Here is a 20,968-nt window from a genome sequence, read left to right as displayed (position 1 = left end):
TGGACTCACCTGTACTCAGTGTTGTATACCCCTTTGCTCTTCAGACTCAGGACTTTCTTCACATTATCCAGGACATTAATGGTTCCAAATTCCAAGCTTCCATCTGGACCTGCAGAAAACCCACAGAGCAAGGTCAAACATGGTTGCAGAATATACCAGGTCACAAACTACATGGAGGTCTTGGCACAAAACCCTTTTCAGCAAGTTTCCATTCTTGGAAGTGTTTTCCAGCTACTTGTCTACCCTTTCTCTTCCCACTCAAAATATCTGCAGGCTTAGTACCTAAGGAGCTTGTCTCCCATTTCCTCGCTTCCAAACACAAATCCAATTGCTTTATATGCTGTGCTGAGCCTGTGGGAGTTGCAACTGCCTGTTCATGTCACTGTTGTTTCAAAGCCCCAAAATCCAATCTGCACATGAAGCTGCACACTTCAGAGTTCAGAGGGGAGAGACTTAAGGCTGTCAGTGCGCTGACAATGCTTTATTCCATGCACCTTGCAGGGTACGTGCTTTATGTGTCCATGCCATCCTTGCATCCCATCCCATCCCATCCCATCCCATCTCATCCCATCCCATCCCATCCCATCCCATCCCAATGTGCTTTGGTTGCCCACCTCCCAGGGTAATGTAGTGCACCTGGACTACTTTGTTTGGGAGGCATCCACTGACCTTCAGGGATGTCGATGCTCAGAGGAATGTCATAGGCTTCTGCAGAGATTTTGATGTTTTCAGTCTGAACAATCCCCAGGATGTTTTCTGTATCTGAAACCTGAGGCAGCAAAAAACAGACACTGTTCATTAATTATTCTTTTGGTAGACAGCCTGACAGCCCTTGTCTCTGCTGGCTGCTTCCCCTACGGCCTCCCTGGCTTCACAAGCATTGCAGGACTCCCAAGCTTTGCTGTTTATCTCATGGGCTGCCCCAGTGGGATTCTGCTGCAGTAAAAAACCCTATCAGCCCAACTCTGCACTCCCACAGCAGGGAATGTTGCTGCTAAAGCATCCTTGAGAGGCACAGAGATGTAAGAACAACCACAAGAAGTGTGAGGTGTCTCAGAGCAGGTGGCATTGACAACCTTCTCCAATCACCTAGCACCCTCTCTGAAATGCAGCCCCTAATCCACGGGGAACAAAATCCCAGGGGGAGAGTTTGTTGCACTATGCAAGAGCTTCAGAGAAAGTCCAGGAGGAATGTAGAGATCACGCTGCAGTCTGTACAACCACACAGCAACCTTCAACCACTCACAGGGACAAGGTGGTTGTGGTACAGGCTCAGGATGCAGTGTCTGGTTATCTGGGGGGATGTGGACGCACTGCACATTCTGGCAAACGCTGTGCAGAGGCAGAAGCTGGGGTCACAGCGCCCTTGTGTCTGTCAGGTGCAGCTCTTCCTGGCTCTGTCCCTAGCAGCACACAGCTGCTCACTGTGCCCCGCTCTGCCAGGCAGGGCACAGCCCCTCTCACCTCTAATCGGAGGCTCTTCTCAATGCTGCCAATCTGCCCGGCCTTGAAATGCACTGTCACTTCAAACTCTGAGCGGGGAGCAATGGTGCCTTTATCTCGTGACAAGGAGAAGTCCTCAGCAAGGTCATCCAGCCCACTGAGCTGTCAGGCCACGGGCAGCAGGGTGTTGTTTCTCAGGACCAAGGTCCTGTTGTCAGTCCTGCAGAGACAGGAAGGCACTTGGTGTCAGCTGCTGGATGGTCACACCAGCCTGGCCACTGAATGCAACTTGGAGCAGCTCCATCCATGCCCTGGAAACCAGAGTCAAACGTTTTCTCTTTGTCACAAGTTTTGGAGTGCTTGTGGGATGACTGACCTGTGCAGAAGCAGCTTGTCAAAAGACAGCTCCAGGGGGCTGACGTCCAGCTTCACGTGCACCCCATGGCAGCACAGGCTGAAGACCACTGGCTCCGGGTTCTTCCCAATGCTGCAGATGAGTTTGTCTTGCAGGAAGCCAGGGGAAGTGGGGTATGCCCAAATGGTCAGCTCCTGGACACGGCCCCACAGGAAGAAATTGAAAGAGCTCTGTGTGTGAGCAGGAGGAGCAGCCCCTGGGCACTTCTACGGTGCTGCTCTGCCTGCCCTTCTCCTACCTGCTTCTCCTTTGGTTTCAGCGCCATCCTGCGAGAGTTCAAGAGGAACGTCGCTGCTTTCCCAGCATTCTCAAAGGAGAACTGGACCTCTATGTTCATGGGGGAGTTGTTGAGGATGGTTATTTTCTCCGAGTTGCTGGGACAGTTCTGGCGCTTGTACCTGTCCACAAAAGGGGAAAAGGCTGCAGAGCAGACTGCTGCCTTTGCCACACACAGAGGAGAGCACCGTGTGCACCTGAGGAAGCAGTGCTGGAAGACCCTACTCTAACAAACAAGTGAGGGAAATGGATCCCAGTCAGGGGCATGGGCGTGTGCTCAGCCTGGCCTTACTCTGATGCCTTCCCCCGGACTTGGTGTCTCCAGCCCAGAAGCCTGATGATGCTCAGGCCACTTTGAGAGTTTTTGATACAATGCAAATTCAAAGGTGCCCAGAAAAATAACAGTGCACCAGGCACATGGCTTCTTTCCCCTTCTTTCTTGGTGTGCCTTCCCTGCAGGGTATAAAGAAAGGCTTTTGGAAAAAGAGTTTAGCTAATCTTTTTCATCAAAGTCATGAAACTGGTTTGAATTTCATGGGTTAGCTCAAAGTCTGAGAAAGAAATATAAAGCATCAATTTTCAAGAGAAATGCAAAAATATAACAAATGACCCTTCTCTCAGGTGTGGAAATGACTTTGGAGTGAAAGGGTAAAAGAAGCAAACACAAATCCCAGACCATCCATCAATCTGGCTAATGATTGTCTGCTATTTTAAACTATTTTGATTTCATTTCCTTGGGTTGTCAAAATAGACTTAGCCCTCCAGAGTTCCTATGGAGACAAGATCTGAAATATTATTTAAAAAAAAGAGTGACAGTAAAAGTAGAAATACACAATAGCTTCAATGACAGTGTGTTTAGGCAAACTTTATCCAGCAGTGAGGATGCAACGTTTTTACAGGAAAATGTAATTCCTGCTGTACGTTCCTCCTGATACCCATTGGCAGGTCAACCATAAAATCTTATTAATAATTCCAGATTAATAAAAGGTTTACAAAACCATCTACAGAATAATTGCTTGATCAGGCTACTTGCAGAGCTCAAAGCATTTCAAAAATCACCATAAAGTTCATTTTCTAAGGGGTGAAGCTGAGATGTGGAGGGGGACAGAAGTTGCCCCCAAATCACTTTTGGACTGGCAGCAGCATGTGGCTCTGGCCACCAAGGTGGCCACCAAGGCACCCACTGGGCAGGCAGAGCAGCTCCTCCAAGGCTCATTTGCCTCTTATCTGCTCAAGTTCACACATCCGTGGTCCTTCAAACCCATGTGTCTCCCAGGACTCTGCTGGGGACTGCCCTGGATTGTGCCACCAGGACAGCCTGTTCTCCCTAGGAGTGTCCACAAAAGTGCAAAGCCCAGCAGGGAGCACATACCAGTCTCTTGATTTCCCACACAGCAGTGGTCCAAAATGGAATTGCTTTGTGCTCTCAACATATTCCTTGAAGATGATGTCATCTGCCTCCATGGTCTCCCTCCACTGTGGAAACACCAGCCTGGGCAGAGAAAGTGGGGAAGGAGGAGCTATGAGATGCTCCAAGTAGGAAATGTAGTCAGAAAGCCAAAACCCTTCCTGGTGGCTGAGGCACCATCTGCCTTGCCAGCTCCAGCACAGGAGGAGGTGCTGGGTGACCTCAGGCAGCACGATCTGCCCAGGCAGAAGCCCCAGGGGTCAGCCCTGGCTGTGAGTTCAGGGGCAGCTGTGCTGTGGGGGCTGCCAGGGGCCAGCCTTACCGTGGGTCCTGGCTGATGCTGGGGTACAGGCCGGTGCCACAGCAGGGCAGCTCGTACGGGTGCTTTGTCTGCACGAGCTCAAACCTCAGTGTCTGCTCAAATTTCCCTGGCTTTTTGGTGGAGAAGTGGACCTTCAGTTTCACCTCACCGTGGGCAGGCACTAGCCACCGGTACCGTTTCAGCCTGGCAATTAAAGAGGAGCCTTCAGACATTGCTGAGGAGCAAACGAAACAAGGAGGGTGCACTCGCCATCCCGTGGAGGCACTGGCACAGGGTCACTGTGGAGCTGGGGATGATGGGCCTTGTTTGGCCAGAGGACCAAAGAAGCAGAGGCATCACTTCCTCCTGTGCGCCTCACCTGAGGAATTCTGTGGGGTTTGAGGCACTTTCCAGCATACTTTTGGACCTTGTTGCAGAGGAATCCTGGGGACTTCTCTGCTTCTCCTTTAGAGAGCTGTCTCTGCTGGCTGCTGTACCTGTCTTTGGTTGGCCCTCAGCAGAACTGCCCTTCACATTTGGGGCCTCGGCCTAAGGGGAGAGAGAAAAGGGAGGGAGAGGTGAGCCCTGAGACATCCCCATCCTGGAAAGCAAAATGAGGGTTTGTTCACCAACAGAAGAGAGAATAAATAAGTAAGTCCACCTGCCCATGGACTTGGTCTTCCTTATTGGTGTTTTGCCTAGGACACTCCTTCAAACTCAGGACTCTCCTCAAAGCAAGTTGATGGTTTTAAGTGATTTTTTACCTCTTGTCTTACAGAACTGCTCTGTCTCCACAGAGCTGTCTCTTTTGTCCCATCCCTGACAGAAAGGAGACCTGCAGACACGAGGCCCCATCACATCTTCACTACCTCTCCACAATGCTCTTTCCATCCAACCTGTCCCCCATGCCCCCATCCAGCCTGGTCCCTGCCCTGGCAGCACTGGAGCACCCACCAGATTGTCTTCCACAGCAGCACCTCGCGGTGCCACAATGGTGAAGGGCTCCACACGCTCTGCAGGGCCCAGCCGCTCCTCTGGGTACTTGACCATGGAGAGCACAGCAGCAGGGGCAAGGGGAGGGCCGTCGGGACGCAGTCCCAGATGTTTCAGCATCTAAATCAGAAGAGAAAATCCTGCTTATACTTCTGTCTCCTCCATCCTTCTTCAAAGGCACTGGGCTTTTGGCAATGAGTTTTTTGACTTATATGAAGTATAAGTGCTTTGCTATGCCCAGTGGGGTGAGCAAGCTCCAGAGCAGAATCAAGAGCTACAAGTGGGACCAGGAGAGAAACCTCTCCCAAGTGACTCAGCGGAAGAAAACAATGACTATGAGCTGCCCTGTCCTGGGACTGTTTATAATGATTTCCGGGCTGGGAAACTCTGAACAGATGGGACACTTGTACACAAAGCACTCACACTTCCTGCCCATCTGAGGGATGGTGATAACCTCCCCATCCACACAGATGGTACAGAGCCATTGCGGAACATCATCAGGGGCCTGGACAAGGCTCTGTGCCATTATCACCTGGGGGACACAATGCTCCAGGGCCCATGACCATGGCAAGCTCAAGATCTCAGCCTTGCATGGTTTTACCTGGTCTTCCGTTGGCAGCTTCCCATCCCTCAGGATCTCCCTGATCATGGCCTTGGGATCTGAGACCTGGATGTCCAGGCATGGCACCCCAACATGCTTGTCACTGACTGCCCCTTCTGCAGCTTCACTTTGCATCCCCAGCTGAGATGACTGAAGACTCCTTTGGCCTACACGTTCACGTTCAGGTTTCTTCACCTTCTCCTGAGGTTTACTGGTTTTCTTTAGACCTTTGTTTTCACTTGAAGGCTGGGACTTGTTTCCCTTTTGGATCATAGGTAACTGCATAGTACCCTGAACTCTGTCCCAGGAGGAGAAAACCTCTGCGATGTTCTGCTGTGACGACTCGTAGATCTGAAACCTCAGGATCAAGTTCTCCATCTCAGCTGGGTCCTCTGGGATTTTGGCTTCCCCCTTCTCTGGGACTTTGGTTTCCTCCTTCAGGGCTTTTGTTTCCCTCTGCTGTGGGGCTTTGACTCCCCTCTTCTCTGGGGCTTTGGTTTCCTCCTTCCCAGAGGTTTTGGTTCCCCTTTTCTGTGGGGCTTTGGAGTCCCCCTTTCCTGGGGCTTTGGGTGCCCCCTTCTCTGAGGCTTTGGTTTCCTTTTTCTCTGAGATTTTTGTTTCCTTCTTTTCTGGGCCTTTGGTTTCCTTTCTCTCTTGGGCTTTGGTCTCCTTCCTCTCTGGGATTTTGGTTTCCTTCCTCTCTGGGATTTTGGTTTCCTTCCTCTCTGAGGTTTTGGTTTCTTTTTTCTCTGGGATTTTTGTTTCCTTCTCTGGGTATTTGGTTTTCTTCTCTAGGATTTTTGTTTCCTTCTTCTCTGGGGCTTTGGTTTCCTTCTTCTCTGGGGGTTTGCCTTCCTTCTGTGGTTTTTCAGGCTGCTTCCCCACGGAGATACGTATATTTTCCTTCTTCTGCTTCTCTTCCTCCTTCTGCCTCTCTTCCTCCCCTAAGTCTTTTGCCTCCTCCTCAAGCTTTTGAGCCACCTCCTTCAGCTCCCTTCAGCAAACAAAATAGAAAACATCGCAGAGAGTCACCACCAGAAACTTGGGCTCACTAGTCCTGGCTGGCCCTGCAATTCATTCCTTGACCCCGAGGCCAGGCAGAATCATGAGACCATTTCTGTGGATTTTCCTCAACCCACAGAGGTTGGGAACATCCCAAGTGAGTGCCATGGTGGAAGAGGACCTCCAGGACCAACCAAACCTACGCCTTGCCACCGTAAAGGCTCGACTGCAACCTCCCTCTTAAGGCACACCCAGACACCTCCAGCTCAATGCCAAAGGCTGATCCACCAGCTCTCTGTGCTGATGCCTGAAAACGCTCTTTGTCTCTTGATTTCCCAGTTTAAAGCAGAACACAGATTGCTAACATCTGCTTATCCCTCCTACAATTCATCCTCCGCTCATTCAGCCCCCTTCTCCCTGGGCACAGCCTGCCCCTTCATGTGAATAATCCTTTCAGTCACAAAGCAAAGGCTGCAGGAATCCTCTCCTGCAAGACAGGCTCCTGTCAGCCAGGTTTCCTGCTGGAATCAGCTGTGACCAAGCAAACCAGTGCTATCTGCCATGCAAACGATTTGAAGCAGCTTTGTCTGTCACCTCGCCATGAAACCAACTTCAGCCTGGGCTGAAAGGAGCCCTGATACACAGGCTTGCTTCAAGCAGCCTCCACTCCCAGCTCCACAATTTTCCTGTGAGTCCTGAGCTGGGCTGCCTTGCTGGAGCAGAGCTTGCCTACTGCTGCAGCGGAAGGGGAGCCTAAAGGACGGGAGCTTTTATGGGTGGTGTCCCACCATAAGGAGAACCTTGGCAGCTCAGCATTGCAAGGACTTCATCTGTGGCAGGACCAGGACCCTGTGCCTCACACCTGCCCATAGCACAATCCCACTGTTTTGGTGAAGAAGGGAGATGATAAAGAAGGCATAAATCAACATCATGGACTTGAAGAGACTTCTACAGGCAGTGCCAAGGCAAGCCCAGAGCCCAGCTCCCTGCAGGCAGCATGTAAGCCAGGAGGGCTCACCACTAAAATAGAGAAGATGATGTTCTAGCTCAACAGAAGAAGGTGCTTCCTCTCTTGGGAGCCAGGGAGCTAAGAGAGTGGCCATCCTTGTGTTGCTTCTGGCCTTTGCTATCAAATACCTCTGAGCTCAGAGTCCTTGGAAACCCTCTAGGGACTCTGAGCAGTAACCCATGGACGGCTTACTCACCCCTCCGTCTGTATAGTCTTCGTTTCCAGTATTATTTTATCCACTTCTGCTTTCTTCTCCTCAGGGAGGGTGTCATACTCGTCCTCATCCATTTGCAAAACATGTTCTCTGTTCCTCTGAATAGCTTTTTTCTGCTGCAGTTCTTTAAACCAGAGGAGAAACCATGAGTGACTGCAAGCAGAGCTGGATGCTCTGTGTCAGCTGCAAGGATTCACAGCCTTTCCTGACCCAGCCTATCATACCAGGAGATATTGGGGAGCTCATATCCCTGCTCCAAAATTCAGACAATCCCCCAAACTATGGCCGGGCAGTGTGGTTCTTGGGCTTTGCCTGGCTTAAGTGCACCAAGGCTGAGGACAGTCGTTTGTCACTGAGCTACAGCAGCTGGCACTTGTGCACAAGATTTAATGTTAGAGATTAAGGTGAGTCTTTAAACCTCACATCTCCTGCAGCTCTGAGATGAGTGCTGGTTACACTGAGGCAGAAGGTAAAAAGATTAATAAAAACATTTCTTACAAGCTCTGCTGCAAATCCAGATACACAGAGATATGGTTGAGGGCTTAAGAGAGATAATTTGAGAGGAGATATCTCACCTTCCTTCTCTGTTTGAGCTTTCTTCCTCTTTCTTTCAGCTTCCTCCTTGGCTTTCCAAGAAGCATAATCCTGATGCAGGTTCACCATGTAAATATGATGACAAGTCTTGACAGCTCTGAGTACACAGAGCAAAGAAGATTCCAGGCTGCTTGCAAAGAGGATCTCCAAGCCATCAAAGACCACTCCCTTGTAGCAGTCTTTACCCTGTGAATAAAGGGAAGAGTAAGTCAGCCACTGCACACAGGGGGCTTGCAGCTGCACTGCAAACCCCGATGTCACCAGCCATCCTTGTTCCAAGTGCAGTAGCTAAGGGCAGCTTGGATCTGTCCGTGGGCTCTGCCAATAAGGGCAGCTGCAGCTTCCCCCAGGGCTCCCTGCACACAGTCCAGCATCCTCCAGCAGCATGTACAGACCTCCTCCTCCTCCTCCTCCTCCTCCTCCTCTCCGAATTGTACCCCAGTGCTGTCTCTCTGGAGCAGGAATGTCTCCTTTTCCCTCACCCCACACACCTTCAGCCTCTCACTGAGGATGTCCACCAGCAGGTCCTTGGGCAGCACACAGCTCAAGCAGTTCAGCTCTTCCCCACCACTGCTGGTGATGTTCAGCTGCTGCGGCGCAGGAGCAGTGGAAACTGTGAACTGCAATGTGGACCATTGTAAGGAAAAGAAACCACGGTGGAAAGCCCTGAACAACTCCCACTGCTGGGCTTGGAGCTGGGGTTCCTCCCTAGTGGAAACTAGAACAGCCCTGCAGTGCAGGCTGGGGGCTCCAGGGGATGGTCCTGGAGGGCCCATCCCTTGGCCAGCAGACACCCAAGGTTGCAAGCCCCCAGTGCAGCCTCCCAGCACTTTGCTCACTGCCTGCAGCCACACTAGCCAGGACTGCACTTTGCCAGTAAACCACTGAGAAGCAGTGGAGCTGTCTGCCAGAGCACATTCCCAGCCCAAGTCGTGGCACTATGGACCCACCTACCAGGCCGTGGCTGGCACAGAGCCTCCACTGTAAGCAGCCCCTGCTCATCTCAAAGACAATGCAAAGGTCCCAGGCATCAAACAGGGCAGATCATGTTTACCTTGGTGTCCTTTATGTTGGGTTTGCTGGCTGGCACCTTCTTTTGTGCTGGAGGGTTCTTGCCTCTGGCATCCTTCTTGTTGATTTTTTCCCCAGGGGCTTGTTTATTCTTGGTTGGAGCAGTGAGGTGAGGCTTTTTACCTGCACAGGGGACAGATGGTTCAGAGGGGCTTTGAAAGCAAGCAGGCACCTTTCCCTACAACAGGCACAACCCTGGGAAGGAACATGGCACTTTTCCCCAGTCTGCTGGGCACTGGGAGCACTGTTTCCCAGAAGCACCTCCTTCCCTGCTTTTCTTACCAGCAGGTAAAGCACACCATCCCATACTTGATTTTAAAGTCAGCACTATGTCCCTCCTAACAACTGTGCACACAGGTGACGCTGCTTGCACAGCAGTTCCCCTGCAGATCAAGCCAAAGATTCGTCCTCCAGGAGTAATTTTTCCATACACTGCACCCATCCAGCATTCTCCTGTGGAGATCTGCAGCCCTGCCCCACTTGCATCACCTGTCTCCACTGAAGCTAAATCCTCCTATGGGAAAAGTCCGGCTGGGACCCAGATTCTTTTCCTTCCCACCAGCTCCCAACTCAGCCAGGTTCAACACTGAGCAGTGCAAAACTTCCCCCTGCACCGAGCCAGGTTTGGCCTCACCCTGCAGAGCTCAGGGTACCAAGTACCCAGGAAGTTTCGTGAAAGTCTCCAGTCTCACATGGAGAACAGCCCAACGAGTTGTGTAACCTGACAGTGGCCATAGGTAAATCTCTGGAGAGAAGAGCTCATCTGGAGCATGTCTCTCATTAGAAATTCCTCTGGGAGGCTGTCCTTCCCTTCCTCTCACTTGCAAGGTTGCACTCACAGTCAGTCTTCCTGTGGCTTAATGAGCCACTTCAGAAGACTTTTCTTTGTTACAAAAGTGCAGGGCAGAACTGCTGCCCACGAGGAGCAAGCTCAATTCAGCTTTGAGGAAATATAAAAGACTTGGGAAAGAGACAGGCGTGCTTCACCACCCCTAGAAAAACAACCACATGCCAAGAATGGCAGCAAAAGGGGCCATAAAAGAACCTCTGACTAAGCCCTTAAAATGGACTTTTTTTTTTTTTTAGACAAGCCAGAGATGCACTTCAGCCATGTTCCCTAAGAGACTCAAGGACTGCAAAACTGCTGCTCTGAGTAAGCAGAAGTGGACATTCAAGGTGGGGTTCTCAAGCTCTGGGTCCAGCATTTCTCCTTACCAGCATTACCTTTATCTTTGCCTTTTGGCTCCATGGCAGCCTTGGTGCAGAGCTCCCGGGCACTGAGCCCTGCTGGGCTCCCATCGTTGGCCATGGCCTCTTTCACCACGGTGTCAATGGATATGTAAGCAGCATCATAGTACTGACACAGGCCTGCTGCTATCTCTGTCTTTCCTGAGAGAGAGAGGGGGATGCTTGGTGACACTGGCACAGGAGGCATTGCAGGGACAGGCCCTGGAAAAATCTCCAACAAGATTTCAAAGTTAAAAGGGCAGTGGGAAATCAAGTGTCCCTCCAGGGGAGGCCATGGGGGAGGCAGCTAGAGCGTGGGTACAAGCTCTGAATTCTAGAGCCAAGGGGATCATCTCCACCTCCTGTTCAGCTGAGGACTTTGCCTTAAGCACCATGGCCCACCAGGACACGTTCCTCCTGCCCGCCCTCTCCCTGCAGCCCTGGGCTGCAGCTGACGTACCTGCCCGGGGTGGCCCATGGATGATGACAACAATCCCTCTGGGCTGCCTCTCTGAAGATGCATCAATGCTCAGGTGGCGCATGACAGCCCGAGAGACAGGACTGCCAGTGCCTTTCACCATGGACTCAGGACAGAACGTGAGAGTCCTGTGATGTGCTGCAGTGCAAAACCAGGTCAGCCTCCGGCCTACCTTTGATCCTCACCATCCTCCCCATCCCCTCAGATCCCAGGAAAGGAAACTTGGTGAAAGCAACATGTTCTTGTTCTTTTGTTGCTAGGAAGGTGCAAATATCAAAGAGCCACTGATATTAGACTTGGTCCTACTGGCTGAAGAACTCATACAATCCTAGTCTTTGTGGCTAAGGGACACAAGGGAATATCCCGATTATTTCCACAGTCTGTGGCAGGCAGATAGGAGTTTGCTTTGGCTACACACAGGGTTGGTAGAGGATGCCACAGCCCTTCACCCAAGAGCTCCTCCACCATCTGGGGAACAGACAGCTGCTAAAAACATGGACTTTCCCTGGAGAGCAAGGTGACAGAGAGTTCAGGGTGTATGGACTGGAGTCCCAGCTGTAACCACAGTCAAAAGACACCGCCAAACCCTCACTGTTTTTCTGACCTGGTGCTGCCTTGCCCTTGGCCTCAGCCTCAGTCCTGGCCTTGGTCTTAGTCCTGGCCTTGAGCTCTGCCTGCTGGGCCTTTGTTCTCTTCTCTGTTTCATGGTCTTTTAGCACCTGTGGAGGCAGAGTCTTACCCACAGCACATGGAGGCATTAAAAAGCTCTTTTGATACTCAGACCCCACTGCCATCCGCAGGATCTGTGTGTGTAGGGAAGAGAAACCACACACAAGATTCCTTTTCTTGCCTTTTGATCACACAGACTCAACAAACCCGATTTCTGTCTTCTCCCTTCCTCCCAACAACAAAAACTATTTAAGTCCTCCCAAGGCATGTCAGCAGAGTTGCCTTTGCCCTGGGGATTGCCTCCATCTCCCTGGCACAAGCCTGGGAATGCTGGAGTGCTGTGAAGCTTGGGCAGCACGTACATGGGGACCAGACCTGCCTTCTCACCTTCTTCTCCTCAAGGTACTGCTCATCAAAATCCAGGGAGCAAAACTCAATGGGGAAGTCGCATGGGTTCCTCACCACTGCTGTGGCCTCCAGCCCATCACTGTCCACCAGCACCCATCCCATCTTTAGTGCTGGGGGGTTGAACTCCAACCGTGGCTCCAGACCTTGTCCTGAGAGGTGCAGCTTTAAGTGATTGCTGCTCCCACAAATGTTAAACTCCAGCTCATTCCTGTAAGACCTCTGAAAAGAGAAAAGTGGAGAAAACTCATCCAGGTGACAGGACCCCAAATACAACTCTTGCCCCAAGGTCAGGGTGTTATCAGTCCCTCCAAGGTGAATGGAAACCAGATATTTACTTCTGCTAGGGACTACAGCATCTGTGTCCTGGTCTGAGTAACTGGGATGAATCCTGGTGTGCACTGTAACTGGGTATTTGGTAGCAGATGCATGTACAATGGACTGTCAGACATTTTCCCCTAGTCATGCAGGAGTGCAATGCTCATGGGAAGGGCCCTCGGGGTTACAGTGTCCAGACACTGTCCTGGCACTGCTGCATCAGGCAAACATCAGCTCCAGGAGAGAGGCAAATCAGCTCTCGCTGGCCAGAAATAAGGGTCATCACCTCTGCTTAGTGTTTGGCTCTGGTCCAAGCCAGACAAAAGATGGTTACATCTCTTGAGCAATTAAAAGATCCCTGGGACTGTTTGTGAGCACAGAAGCACTTGTGTCCATGCTGTTACACACTACCAGTTTCCAAGACCCAGCGGCCACAGGCAAACTACTTTTGGGAACGCTCCATCCTTTAAGATGAATCCCCAGATGCATGGGAATCTACAGGCAGGCCAGAGCCCCAGGCACTGCTGGCAGCACACCACTACAGGTGACTGCCCACCATGCCCAGGAAGGTGTGTGGTGGCTGTTTTGTCTGTCAGTCCTGCAGTAGGATGAGCCTTGACTGGTCATTCCAGGATTATCCTCTGCAAGTGGGCAGCTGCTCTGTACTGAGTGTTGCAGCTGCAAATACAGCCAGGCAAGGGGGAGGCTGAGGAGAGTTGGGCACATTGCCCCCATATGCTGAGGGGCAGCCCTGATGCTCTCTGTGCAAGGTCCCTGTGGGCATTTCAAAGCACATCTCATGGGAGTGCTCTGTGGGGTGAACTGAGCCACGCTGAGTATGGGCCTGGCAGAAAACTCCCTGTGAAGGCAGAGCTCATACCACACCCTCTGCACCAAGCCCTCATTTCCAGACAGCCCTGACAGGCCTCCTGGGCTGACACCTGCCAATCTCACCTCCTCTTTGGGTGTAAACCGGATCTGCAAGTTCCGCCACTTTCCTGCACCAAGGATTCCTTTGGAGGGCTTCACTTCAAAGGGACAGGGCTCATCCTCCAGCGCCTGCTGCTTCTGAGGTAAGGCTGGTGTCGTGTATTTGAGGTGATTGTTCTGGGCAAAGAAATCAGTTGTGTGAGGTCTCCTCGTGCTCTGAGACACTGATATGGTGCACCCACAGCCAAAGCAAGTGTGGCCCCAAAGCCTAGAGCTGGAATTAAAACCTGTAGACAGGGCAGGCAGATAGGGAACTACTGTCGTCAGAGGAGGAGGAATGGGCAAAGATGGCAGAAAAGCAAAGCATCAGCTAATGGAACAGGTCCAGGCAAACCAGCCTGGATCCAGACCCTCAGAAGCTTCCTCAAATGCACTGTAGACCCAAATGCTCAGGCAGCCACAGGAGCAGAAAGGGCAAGAGACAGAAAGAAAACACAACCAAGAAGTTACATGTTCAATGTCGCCTGTGCTTTACCTTCAGAACAGGCTTGGTGCCAGTAATGAACCATTTGCAGGGTACTCGGAACCAGTTGTGGAGTTGGATGGTCTCAACCTGGCACTGCCCAATGAGGATGTCAGAGAAGTGCAGTCTGTTCTTGGAGAGCTCGAGCGACAGTTCAGACACGGTGGCATGGAGGCGGATGTTATATGTGGGGCCTTTTGTCACCTGGAGAAGGACAGAGAATTCAGTGGAGGGTCCAAGTGACATCTGCTGCTGTGCCCAGCCTGCTGGCTGCCCCAAGGGCTGTGGTACCTCTATGGGCAGCAGCACATCCACGTCACCCTGGGGCTGGTGGGCACTTTCAAAGCGCACTTCAAGCACCACGGTGTGGTTGCGGGCCAGGCCCTGCACCTGGTCCAGGTCCACACTGAAACCTTGAAGAGGTGAAAACAGAGCAGCTGAGATGCATGAGAAACACAAAATGTGTCATAAGCATGTTAAGGCCTTACAGGTGTCCTAGCTGAGAGGTCTGGGGAAAGCCCCACACTGTGCTGTGACCTGGACAAAAACTTCAGACTGCACTGAACACACCTCAGATGCAGTGAGCCACTGTGTGATGGAAGTGCAGCCTTGCCTCAAGGCCTCTTTTGGAAGCCTCTTTTGATCCACCAGAGGATCTCACAGGCTGTTTCCTCAATAAAGGCTGAATACAGGAGCTGCGACAGTGTGAACTCCAAACAAAGCACTTCCAAAACACAGCAGACCTCACTGGTTGACAAAACTAGCCCATAGAGCGCCCAAAGAAACTTGCTGCTCGTGGGAGCCAAGGGCAGAAGATGCTGAGAGGTGACCAGGGTGATGAGCCCATCTGGCCCCTGCACAGAAGCATTTGGGCAGTCACAAGGCAGACCAAGTCCCTGGGCATGGCTGGCCAGGAGAGTTCTGCCTCTAAAGCTCCCAGCAGGGCCACTGAGAAGAAAAAGCTCAGAAACCTCCCCAGGTTCAGTGGCTTAAGCTAATCTGTCTGAGACACCTCCTTCAAGCTTCATGAAGTGTCTCTACACGCTTACCTGTGTCTGGCAGGACAGATACATCAACCTGGAAGGACACTGGGATCTGCCCTGGGTTGGTGATCTCCAGAGGGCTTCTCTCAATGTGACCCTTATGGACAGGGCCCATGTCCAGGACATACTCGGGCAGCTCAACTCTGCAAGGAGGAGTAAGGACAGTCCTTAAACCACAGCCTGGCTACACATCCAAGTGGATGGAGGATACAAAGACAGTGGCTATTTCTCTATTCACTGCTGTAAAAACTCAGCTCAAGCCCATGAAACCCATGGCCCGACCACCGGGCAATGACTTTGGGAAGTCAGGAGGAGTGCAGGTCCTAGGTTTTATCAACTTCTAATGGTACCTGAAAATAAAATTAGTTTAAAATGGACACTGGCCACAGCTGCTCTGCCATGAAAAGCCAGTGTGAGTACACTGGGTCTCCACTGGTCTCAGTGAAACTGCCTAGCCTGGTATATAGCCTGAGCCTGACATTGCTTTGGGGCCTAGGAACAAGATTTGCCTGCACAGGAAATCTTCATTGCTCTGCAACCAGATCACATGATCTGTTCTGCAGAGCATCTTCTTCCTGAATTGAAGCCTCCTGTGCTTGTGCTGCATCACGATGGTGCAAAGAGAGGGACCAAGTTACCTGGATAAGCCCTGCCACCCCACCAGGGTTCAAGCCATCTGATTTTGGGTTTTAAAGGATTTGCTGACATGTGCAGTTCCCTTCTCCTTTTGTTTAGTGTGCTCTGTTAGTTGGCACCAAGACATCAGCTGGGAGCTGTCTCTTTCAGAGCTAGTCAGCAGGGACAGAATTTATGCTGTCTGGAAGGGCTTGAAGGTCTGCACTGGGTCCCCCAGCTCTAGGGACAGAACCCCCACACCTGTGGGGAGCTGAGCAGTCCAAAGCTCAGCGTGGTGCTGGGGAAGGGAGGACACTCTGCTGTTCCCATGTAGCGTGTCACAGCCACCGGGACCAGACTCCTTCTGAAGTCCAGGCTATTCCCAGCTCTGCAGACACAAGGAGCTCTCAGGAGAAGGGGACATGGCTGGGTGTTCCCCATGGGGCACCTGGGGATGGGAGTCCCTACTCACTTGACAAGACTCTGGCACAGCTCCTTGTCAGGGAACCTGCTCTTCGGGGGATAGTATGTGAGCTTTTGCTGCAGCTCCAGATCAGCCTTCTCTATCAGCGTCCTCATCGTGTCTATCTGTAGCTGAGAGCTTGGCTAAGGAAAGGGAAGACAGTGGCTGATTAGCAAAGGTCCTTCCCAAGGCCCAGCTTGCACCTGAGAAAGGATCCCTTCCTGCTCTTGTTGAGAGGGGGTGTGGGGGTCCTCCTGGCTGGCTGCTCAGTGTCTGTGACACCTCCTGCTCTCTTAGCCAGGACCTCATCTCCAGGGACACAACTCCAGCATCTTTGCCTGCCCAGACACTGTTAGGAAAACTGATCTGGTCAGGCAGATATAGGATGTCGGATGGGAAGTTATGAGGCAGAAATGCCTTGGGAGGAAACAACTGTGTAGTTTACGGAGAGAGAATGAACCTTTTTCCCATAGTTCCTTGTTTCAGATGCAAATACTGTTCTGTCCATCAAGCTGTAGTTCAATCCCCTGTTCCAGAAAGTTCAATGTTCTGTGTTCATTCATTGGTCCCTATTACTTGTCATTCATCCCTTGTTCCTCCATTGGTTGCTTTCCAATCACCCCATCCCTGCTCCTCCCATTACCCTTTCTCTGGCTGGTTTCTTTCCACAGTTACCCCGCCTATCCTTTCCCAGTTATATACCCTGGACCCTCCTTCACTCAGGGCTTGCTGCCTCTGAGCCTCTTCAACCTGCCACCCTGCTACCTGATCTCTTTACCTCGCTTCGCCTGGACCCTCCAATAAACAGAGTTGGACCCTCAAGCAGCAAGCCTCTCTCCCTTTTACTGGTCTGCCATTATTACCACATCTAGCCCTCAGAGCATCTGGTGGTGTGTGGGAGCTATCCGCACTGACCAGAGAGCTCGCTCTCGGGAAGGCACCACCCCACCGACACCTGCCCTGTGGCCACAGGCAGACAGACCAGCCAGGAACCTTCCACAGCTCCAGGTGCTTGCCTGCCCACAGCTAGTACCAAGGCAGCTTGGACAAAAACTGCTTTGAAAAGGAACCAGAATGAAGCTGGTGCCTCTTGGAAATGAGCACCACCAGCACAGCCCCAGGGCACAATCAGGCAGCCGCTGTTCAGGTCTGTAAATCTAGCAGGGCTTGGGTCGGGACCAAGAAACTCCCCAGAAATGACCTGCATTTCCTTCAGAGCACCATCTGAACTCCATCCTTTGAGCGTGGCCTTCAGGATCTCTCCCTGGGGTAGAGCTGTTGCAGCCCCAGAAGAGACCATGAGCAGAGTGGCAGCCCTAAGGGCAATGCTGAGGTGACAAATGGTTGTAAGTGGGCAGGGAGGTCCCAGGTGCAGCAGGGAGCTGCTGTGGGCTGCAAGGGGCTCAGGTGACATGGGGAGGGTCGCATGTGCCAAACAAGGCTGTAGCTGTTCTTACTACAGTGCCAGAGCCAAGATAACGGGGCTTCAGGTCCCGAGTCTTTGGATTCAGAGTCTTCAAGGTCTGAGTCATCAGGGTCTGAGACTTCTTCTGAACAGCTGATATACTCCTCCGACTGTACTGATGCAGGGGTTTTACAAGCTGTTTCAGTGGCTTCTCATGTTTTTCATTTCCTGAAGGAAGAAAATATCCACAAAGAGAAGTGTGAGCAAAGTGCCAGTCCCATTTCAGCTGGGAAGTCCCTGCCTCCCAACACTGGTTTCTTCCAAAAAGAAATCCCTGAAGCAATCTATGGGAGGTGGATGCTGCTGCTGCTCTCTGAATCCTCATGTTTGCTCCCACCCATCTCCCACCCCCCAAGGAGCATCTCATCCCCTGCAACGTCACAGAATTCCAACCCTGCCAGAAGCCCTGCCAGCCTCTCTTACAGCTTTCCCAAGCCCTTCAGTCTAGCCATCATCCTTCAGGACCCTGCCAGATGTGCTGGCAAGCTCTGCAGGTTGGTTCCTGGGACAAAGCCCACACGGCATCCTCTGCTCAAGACTCATGAAGCAACCAGGGGGCTTGACTTAGTCTGGGAGTCCTGCAGCCCTCCAGGCTCGGTAGAGGTGAGCACGAACTGCCCTATGGGCATATGGTAGGGAACAAAACCGGAGGAGCCCTTCCTGGGGCCAGACAGGCAGTGCCCACCTGTGATGTTCCAGGGCAGGTTCACGCTGATCATGGGACAGGACGCTTCTCCTTTCAGGAGGATATTTTCTGGGTCCAGGTCACCCACTTTAAGCTGGTAAGTCCTCTTGAAGGCTCCTGGTAATCCTGGCACGTAGGAGAATTTCAGCACTTGCTTCTCACCAGGTGCAATGGAGCCCTGCAGGGACAGGAGAAGAGGGAGGGAATGCATCAGAGTGATGGGGATGGCTCAGGGGACAGACAGGCTGAGGAGACAGGTTCTCATCTAGAAGAAGCCATCAGACCACATCACCTTTGTGACAAATACATCACAGTGTTGGCTTTCGCAACTGTTAGAATAAATACTACGCGTTTTATAATGTTGGCTTTTGTAAAAGAAGTTTTGCTAAGGTTTAGAGTTCTTTTAATGCGAATGTTGTGTTGTGATATAAATATTGGTGAAGAGCTGTTGTAATAATAACGTTTAACCAGTGAAGGAATGGAAGCCTGTTGAATGTGCTGAAAGGTAACAAATGACTGGGACCAGGACATCTGCACATGCTCCAAAAAGGCAGGACAGAGGAGGAGCTATGTTAAAATATTTCAATATGTACAAGCATTTGTAGATATGGATTAGGCTGATGCAATACCCAGGGTATATAAGGGGTGTTGCTGTGTTGCCTGGGTGCCTCTGGCTGTGCCTAAGCACCCAAGCCAAGCACCCAGCACTGTTACTTCTCCTTTGTTGACTTTGTCCCCTACTGTCTCTTATTAAATTTTCTTTAAATTTTAACTAAGGAGTGGCCTTCGTTTCTCACACCTTCTACCTTCCTTGTGCCCAAAAAGTCGAGCCTCTGACCCTAGGGTGCCGTGTGTCCTCCCCAGGGCTCATAAGGCTGCAGCCCCAGCACAGCCTGATGTGAGCACACCTCTGCTGCTAATGGGGTTTGCCCTCTGCCAGCAAGAGCCCACCTCATCAAAAAAGGCTCTTCTGCTGCCACTGGGGAAGTCCCCGCACTGAGCAGGGCCAGCAGCTCCTCTCCTCCCTTGTAGGAGACAGGCATGAAGAAATGGGAAAGCAATTGGCTTCCTCTTCCCACTGCAAAGAGGGACAAAGGCAGGAGTGCTGCTTCGGCTCAAAGGCATCCAGGCAGGACTGAGAAGCTTGGACAGCAGTGGGATGCTGTTAATTTTTCTCCCCGCTCTTCCAGCCCTGCTGCTCCCTGGCCCAAAAAGCCGCTGCACAGCAACAAAGCTGGAGGAGGCAGAGACCAGCAAGCCTACTTAAGGGATATGTGATCACACAGGCACGGTAAGGTGACCCTCAGAAACACTCCAGTGCCAACACAACCTGAGATCTCAGCCGTTGGAGTCCCCAGAGTGACTGTGAGCAACCAATTGCACTTTTAATTATGCCACAACATATGTTATAAATACACGTTCTGATGTGGGGTGAAAAATTACTATAGGGGCTGTAGATGTGCTGAGAGCCTTAACACATCCCGCGTGTAAAGGAGATTGCTGGGAGACAATGCAGGCAGGCTTTGTCTAGGGGGCTGCAAGAGACCTCCCCCGTGGAGGCAGGCAGACCCCAAAGCCCAGGAAATTTTTGCCTGTCTGACCAATCTTCTAACAACTTTGCCCGTTTGACCATCTTCCTAAAAGGGCGGAGTTATGGGAGGAATCTTACCATATCGAAGCAGTTAACACTGCCAGGTTTTCCCCACCATTTTTTGTTTTTTTGTTGGGCTGAGAGCACCTGGAGGGTCCGGCTCCCTGCAGAGCCATCTCTTCCCCGTCTGTCTACGCTGCTGTCGCCGCTTCCCCGCTCGCCACGGCAACCCAGTGCTCCGCTGCCTCTCCGAGGGAGCAGCCGCCGCGCCCCGACCGTGACAAGTGCCCGGTGCCAAGTGCCCGGTGCCAAGTGCCCAGTGCCCGGTGCCAAGCCGCAGCTGCTGAGCCCGGCCCGGCCGCAGCCCCGGGACAGCCGCTCCTGCTGCCGCTGCGGATGGAGCCCCTGCACCGCACGCTCGGTGCTGCTGGCAGCACGCTTGCTCCATCTGCCGAGCAGGACCCAACAGAGCGGCCCAGCACTCTGGCGGTAGCGCTCCGTCCCTGTCCTCTGTTGCTGTCTCCGTTGCTCATTTTCTCTCCCTGCTCTCTTTTCTATCCCCTTCTGGTCGGGACCATACCCTTTCTTTATCAATAATCAGTTTTCAGATATAACACTTGCTGCGTTTGTGCCTTATTTTCATCTGAGAAATCTATCAAAAAGAATTCTCCTCTACTTCCCTTACAGCAGAACAGTGACCAACACACTTGTGCCTCCTGCCAGTGTCTGCCCTGTGACAGCAGAGCCCCCATCAGCCAAGGCCTGGGGGAGTCTATCAGGAGAGCTCTTGTTTGATCTCCTCTGCCCCCGGCAGAAATTGCTTACAGCTCTGTCTCTCTCATGGCTGGGTTTGGGGTTTTCCCCTCTGACTTTTTTCCCCCTTCCCCCCACCCTCTTTTTTCCTTTTAACACTCTTCTGGGCCACCTGGCACAGGGCTGGGGTCAGTCACTTGTGCTACTTACAATGGTGGGATTGACCAGAAACACACCAGGCAGATGCTCGGCTGCAGCGCTGGGATTTAGCGTCCAGATGAATTCAATCTTGCCAGTGTTCACCAGGGTGACCGTGCTGTGACCAATTTCATTAAATATCTGGAGAGAAGGCACAGGAGCAGGAAGTTACAGACTCAGGCCTGCTGCTGGGAATCTCCTTCCTCTCTCCTGGCCTTGGAAGCAGACACATCATGGGAGCAGGGACCAGGGAGGAGATAAGGGCACTTGGGAACCCG

General features: G+C 52.0%; 1 protein-coding gene across 1 annotated transcript; it reads right to left on the bottom strand.

Moving 5' to 3' along the window:
- Positions 1–7: 7 nt before the first annotated feature.
- On the bottom strand, positions 8–20,856 carry LOC144247088 (axonemal central pair apparatus protein HYDIN-like). The gene is made up of 25 exons (XM_085589396.1): positions 20,703–20,856; positions 18,149–18,326; positions 17,456–17,631; positions 16,008–16,141; positions 14,927–15,063; positions 14,169–14,290; positions 13,890–14,081; positions 13,379–13,531; positions 12,089–12,328; positions 11,637–11,751; positions 11,015–11,170; positions 10,552–10,716; positions 9,311–9,450; positions 8,748–8,876; positions 8,238–8,442; positions 7,645–7,786; positions 5,438–6,431; positions 4,798–4,956; positions 4,223–4,392; positions 3,865–4,047; positions 2,097–3,626; positions 1,820–1,992; positions 1,465–1,663; positions 670–769; positions 8–109 (listed from the first exon to the last, which is right to left on the bottom strand). Exons 2-21 carry the CDS (start codon positions 18,180–18,182, stop codon positions 3,347–3,349), a joined length of 4,026 nt encoding a protein of 1,341 aa, XP_085445522.1. The 5' UTR covers positions 18,183–18,326; positions 20,703–20,856; the 3' UTR covers positions 8–109; positions 670–769; positions 1,465–1,663; positions 1,820–1,992; positions 2,097–3,346.
- Positions 20,857–20,968: the final 112 nt, after the last annotated feature.

This window comes from Lonchura striata, chromosome 11, assembly GCF_050655825.1.
Source record: "Lonchura striata isolate lonStrDom1 chromosome 11, ASM5065582v1, whole genome shotgun sequence".
Classification (NCBI taxonomy): Eukaryota; Metazoa; Chordata; class Aves; order Passeriformes; family Estrildidae; genus Lonchura; species Lonchura striata.
The sequence above is the reverse complement of the archived record's forward strand: the minus strand, read 5'-3'. Positions and strand labels throughout refer to the sequence as shown.

Bases quoted from the DNA above. Each gene is read 5' to 3' on its own strand.
- LOC144247088 (XM_085589396.1), bottom strand. From the start codon at position 18,182: ATGATCAGCGTGAACCTGCCCTGGAACATCACAG. The intron at 9,451-10,551 runs GTAATGCTGGTA...TCCCCTGTGCAG, and splicing joins GCCAAAAGGCAAAGATAAAG to GTAAAAAGCCTCACCTCACT. The intron at 6,432-7,644 runs GTGAGTAAGCCG...TGTTTGCTGAAG, and splicing joins AAGACTATACAGACGGAGGG to GGAGCTGAAGGAGGTGGCTC.